Source organism: Sapajus apella, unplaced genomic scaffold (genome assembly GCF_009761245.1).
Source record: "Sapajus apella isolate SASKATOON/1434 unplaced genomic scaffold, GSC_monkey_1.0 scaffold22, whole genome shotgun sequence".
NCBI classification, from domain to species: domain Eukaryota; kingdom Metazoa; phylum Chordata; class Mammalia; order Primates; family Cebidae; genus Sapajus; species Sapajus apella.
The window spans coordinates 9,530,959-9,536,611 of NW_022436962.1; the positions used below are offsets into that span (position 1 = coordinate 9,530,959).

Sequence of the window (5,653 nt, forward strand, 5' to 3'; positions counted from 1 at the left end):
CACATACACCATACCACATACATACACATGTCACACTATATACAGCACACATGCACATACACCACACCACAAACCTTACACATACACACCACATACATACACACAGCACACCACACACACCACACATGCACATAGCTCCACACCACACACACATCACATCACACACATCACACATACAGACACACACTGCACACCCACCTACACCCATCCACCCACACACTCATGCACAGACCCCACCCATACCACACCACATACAAACACACATCATACACACACACCACACACCGCAAACACACAGCATACTATACACACAGAACACATATATCACACACACCACACCATACACAGACACACATCAAAGACACACATATACTACATACACACCACACCACACACACACACATACACACACCACATACCACCCCCAGACATGTACACAATCTTGGTACAGGCCATTGCCCTCTGCAGGAGCTCAACTTCCTGCCTAGCCTGGCCAGTCCTCACTGCACCTTAGGGAGCCTCCAGGAGTGCACACAGCCCACCGTCACGCTAGGTCTGCCATGCAGCTCTCAGCCAGTCCGGTGTCACTGCCCGTGTGGCTGTTCTGAGGCCCCCACGGGACTGTGAGGTCCCAGGACTCCCACGCCGTGGGAGCCACCTGGTGCCTGACCTTGCAGGGACCTGCTTGAGGCCTTGACTGTGGCTGGTGGATAAGGCAGGCCACCAAACGCGCAGTGAGGGTTGGGGACCTCTGTTGAGTGGGAGCAAGTGGCAGGAACAGTCAGCATTTCCCCAAATCCCTGTGGGAGGTTTGGCATCCACCCTGGCCTAGCCCATGTTTATCTGGTGATAAGATTTAGTTTTGTTTTTTCCCAAGCCCCAAGGGCATGTGCCACCCAGAGCCCTGGCCTGGATTCCCTCTGTTGTTCAGTGGCTGCCTGGAGCTGCGCTTCGCAGTGGGGCTGTGCTGGGCACGGGGTGGTCTTATGCATCCTGGCCCTCTTCTTTACAGGGATGGTAAGGAAGGGCCCCAGAAGTGCTGCCTGTACACCCCCATCCAGGCTCCAGTGGGTGCCACTTGTCCCGGCCGGAAGTCACAGCCCCCAGATGCTGCCTCCCTCTGCCAATCCCTGCACCTGCTGGGGTGGGCACTGAGGGCCAGTCCCAGACTCCGGAGCAGCGTGGAAGGAGGGTGGGGGTTGGTGCACAGGGAGGGCCTCTATGTGGCCCTGATGGCTGACTCAGTTCCCTCTGCCTTGGGGATGGGCCAAGGTGTCCCCTAGTTGTGACAATGGATGCTTCGGGTTCTCAGTCTCTGCAATCCCCACCCTGCATTTGGAACATTCCGTCCTGACTCTAAGGAAGGTGAAAAATGTGTGGTTTGGGCCTCGCATTGGATCTCGGCATGGCTCTGGCTCCTGCAGACTCAGAGTCTTTTCCATTCAAGCTGCAGAGTGTCTGAACTCATTGTTTGCTAAGGACTGATTTCATAAATGAGTGACCTGCCCTCAGCGGGGCCCATCCTTGACCGAAGGCTCTGTTGCTGCTGTCTGGAAACTCTTAAGAATGTCTGAACAGCTTTTCCACTTTGCGCTGGGCCCTGTAAATTACACAGCCAGTCCCAGTGCACTTTTAGTTGTCTGCCCTTTAGCATCTTTTTCATGTCAAACCATGTAGATTATTTTTAAAAATATCAAATCTAAGCAGCACAAAAAATCAAAGAAGACCACGTCTTATTTGTTGTGCACCTTTAGAAATGCTCCACTTGTCATTGCAGTGCACAGGCTGCGGGGTACACACTGCACGTGAAAATCCACACTCTGCCTGACTCCCAGGACAGCCCATGTGATGTGCAAAGTGCCATTCCCATGGGGCTCATCATTTTTCCCCGGGAGCTTGAAGGACACAGATAGAGCTGTGCTCTAGGCTGCCGGCGCCTGGCCCTCCCACCGTTCCCGAGCTGGCTCCATGCTGGTGTCCAGAATGAACCAGTTCACACTCCAGAGCCAGGTGGGGGGAGAATTGGCTCCCAAACCCCCCTGTGGGTCTCCCCCTGATCCCTAGGTGTATCTTCCAAGTCACATGACAGTCACAGGTGAACATCCCCTGCTCTGCTTGGAACTCAGAGATGGATACATCTGGGTAGACAGAAAGATTCTGTGGTGGGCATGGACTTGGCCATTGAAGACCCCGAGAAGACATCTTGTCCACCCTCTCCAGGATGGGCCCTGTCTGTGCTGCCTGGAGCCGGAAGAAAAAGATTACAGCCTTAGAATCTGCAGGGATGGAGGCTTCATCAGCTCTCTCACATCTCATTCCAGTATTTCTTGACTGAGTCATGTATGTGGAAATTTTTGCTCATTTCTTACTAGGCTTAAGGAATTGGAATTCTTTGTCTCACAAATCCCAAAGGGCCGAACGTGCCACAAGCCGTGAACAAGGTTTGAGCATCTGAAGGACGAAAACACAGCTCGCAAGTGTTGATGAGCATCCAGGCTGCTCAGCCGGGATGGGAAGGAGCACTGCTGCCCTCTGGTGGTTAGACCGCAGAGCATCAAGGAGCCGCCCAAGGGAGCTAGGTCCCCTCTTTGCTTTGTTCCTGGGACAGCAGCTTTGTCTTAGGGCAATCGATGTCCTTTCACTGTTCCTGGGAAATGGCAAGTTTGTTCTTGCCTCAGGGCCTTGGGCCTTGACGCTCCCTCTCCCTGGAATGTTCTTTCTCCAGCTCTCAGGTGGCAGCTGCCTTCTCATGCTCTAGCCCTCAGACCAAATGCCACCTCCTCAGGAAAGCCCTCCTGGACCACTTCGTCTAAAATAGCAACTCATCCCAGCCTCTGTCACTCCATCCCATTACCCTGTTTCCCTTTGTTCTTAGCACTTACCAGATGTTGGCTCCAGGAGAACAGGGTCCCTGTCTCTTTTGGTTGTCACTGGACCTCAATGCATTGTACATAGTAGATATGCAAAAATACTTGTGGAAGAAATAAATAAATGCATATTGACAACATCAACTAGATTTAAGCACAGCTTCTGGTCCTCAAAACCCCATATCACACTGTGATACAGGTAAGGCACATAGCACCCCCACAGGACAGATGAACACGTGGAGACTCAGAGGTTTATGTGAGTTGCCTGAGCACCCAGCAGGGAGGAATGAGCCAGGGTCCCTCGTGATTTCTCCTGTGCTCCATCAGTCCTCTACCTTGGAGGGAGGAGAGCGGGTCTCAGGCACGTGAGCTCCTGTGAGGAGCTGAGACGAACCCGGCATGTGGGGTGCAGCCATTTACTCCTTGGCCCGCTGGTTGAGGGAGGCTGAGCTGTGCCACCGTCCAGAGCTCTGCTTGCAGTGGACGGGGTGTGAGGTGGGGGGGGCGGTGAGGAAGGTCTGTCCATAGGATGTAACCAGACTCTAGTCAGTGGTCGGTCAGTCGCGGAGCTGTGCGTTCTGGAGCGGGAGTGTGTGGGGGGAGGACGGGCAGCGGGAAAGCTGGAGCCCCTGCGGAAGCTGCGACTTCCCCAGGGCCGGGGTTTGGCTGTGACATTCTGAGCTTCATCTGGATGCTCTCACTGTCCTCAGCCTAAGGCAGGGGCTGCCCTCCGACTCTGGGCCCAGCACCGGGGTCAAGGGCTCTGCTATGGAGCCTGGGTCCCCTCCGCTGTGCTTGGGCAGGCAGTGGGCCTGGAGGGGGATGGTCATCTGTCCTCAAGCCGGGGATGACCAGGCCCGGGGCGGGCTCTGTTTCTGGGCACCCAGAGCAGGTGTCCGGGGGTCAGCAGCATCTGCTCCTTGATGGATCTGGCGAGAGCTTGATGGATTCTGTGAGGTGATTCTCTAAGATGCTCTGGTACTGGGGAAGGAAAGAGAGGCCAGCATTCATGTCCTGAGATGCAGAGAGCACCGCCCGCCCTTCATTTCTTAATGACCCTCAGAGCCCAGGCGCTGGTTTCCTTCCCATCGTACTTCTGGGAAACTGAGTCCCGGACGGGGAAGCCACTGGCGTTCCCCAGCCTCCTTCTTCCTGTGTCTCCCCTCCAGCCTCTTCCCAGGACCCCAGAGCAGGTCAGTGTCTCAATTAGCAGCCCAGGTCTCCTGACCTCCAGCCAAGTCCTGTAACTTTCCATTCTCCAGAGGGGACAGCTGAGGTGTCATGTGGGCTCTGGCAGAGAGACGGAGGCCACTCCTCATTCTCCTGGAGACCGCTTCCCGCAAGCAGCGCAATACCCCCAGCCTCCTCCTCGTCCTGTCCACCTCCCAGCCTCCCTTACTAGTGCCTGGAAAAGCCAGTGGACCCTCTGTCCTGGCCGCGTCCAGGGAGCCCTCCCTACAATGGACTCCATGTTTCTCCTGGGCCCCTTTGCTTCTCCAGCCTCTCTTGTCCCAGCAAGGGTCCAGAGAAAGTCCTTTCTCAGTCTGCCAAGCCTATGCCCTCCCAGCCGGCTCTGCTTGTCACCAAGAGCCTTCCCCCACCCCAGTTCAGGGGTTGGGGTGGTCAGCGGGTAGGGGCCCCTCTTTAAGCAGATGGGTTCCTCAGGCTGAAAGGTTTCTTTCTCAAGGGACCCCATCTCTTCACGCTGCTCTGGCCTCCGCTAGTCCCTGAGCTCAGTCGCGTTCATGTTCCTCCCTCAGTCCTGTGGGCCTCAGAGTGAGTGAAGAGCATTCACTGTGTGTAAGGGGTTTGCCTTATATTGTCGTGGACCTAAGCAGGGGCGGAGCCCCCTGGGTGTCATGTAAAACTGTCCCTGGCAGTCCATCTCAAGTGTCTTTCTCAGGGGGCAACTTCCGGGGACAGGGGTGCTGCCTCTCCTCTGTGATTTTATCTCCCCTGCAGCTCCCAGGCTCAGGCCAGACGCCCAGCTGCTGAATATCCCCAGACCCTTAGTGCTCATGACCCTGGAGCTCAGGAGGTGGTGTCCAGCCCTGCCTCCTGCACCCTGATGAGGGTGGTCCCCCAAATACATGAGAAGATCCCCCCACACCCATCACTCACTGCCACCTCCAGGCTGAGCAGTAATTTACCCGATGGCACAGAGCTTGTGGTGCTGAACCTGGGGTCCAGTCCTTCCTCACGGGGTTGGTTTCTTGGGGATCCCCCATCTCTCACCCCCACCCTGGTAGGATCTTGGGAGCAGCAGAGGGAGCGCCGACTGGGGTAGGTGTGAGAAACGTCCTCATTTGTTGCCTGGGCAAAGCCTGAGGTTTTCATGGCAGTGCTGCCCTAATAACATCCGCGCCCTCCCTGGGTCCCGGTCACCGCTGAGCCCTGTCCATTCATGACGTCATTTTCACCGACAATGTGGCAGCGTCTTGTTCCTCAGATTTCCCGAAGACCCTCCAGGCCGTAATTCGGTTTCCATGTCATCTGACCTCCAGGCCCCAGGCCTCCCGGCAACTTGTGCCTCTAACCGTACAAATCATACCACGCCATTCCGATGCTTGCAGCATGTCAGCGGGGGTGCAACTGTGGGAGTCTGTCCCTGTCCCCCTGTCTGGCCACCTTGGTGGCCTTGCCTTAAGCCCTGCATCCTGAGGAGCGGCCAGCCCACTTCCCTCCTCTGGATGTGGCAATTCTGGTTTTTTCCAATTAACCCCAAAAGAACTGGGCCTCTATGTGGTATCTCATGCCGCTGGAGCCTGGCCTGATGAGCCCCAGCA

The 5,653-nt window shown here is 55.9% G+C and overlaps 1 protein-coding gene across 3 annotated transcripts in view; it reads right to left on the minus strand.

Annotated features, from left to right (window-relative positions):
* Positions 1-5,653, minus strand: part of RAB7B (RAB7B, member RAS oncogene family) — a 30,862-nt gene that overhangs the window by 4,400 nt on the left and 20,809 nt on the right. Inside the window, exon 6 of one of the 3 annotated variants that reach the window (XM_032288997.1) lies at positions 1,713-3,848. The exons of 1 other annotated variant lie outside the window; for it this stretch is intronic. In XM_032288997.1, coding sequence (XP_032144888.1) covers positions 3,771-3,848 — 78 coding nt within the window. In that variant the 3' untranslated portion in view covers positions 1,713-3,770. Of the gene's footprint in view, positions 1-1,712; positions 3,849-5,653 lie in introns of those variants that run through there. One more of the 3 variants, XM_032288998.1, reaches the window with a different exon arrangement.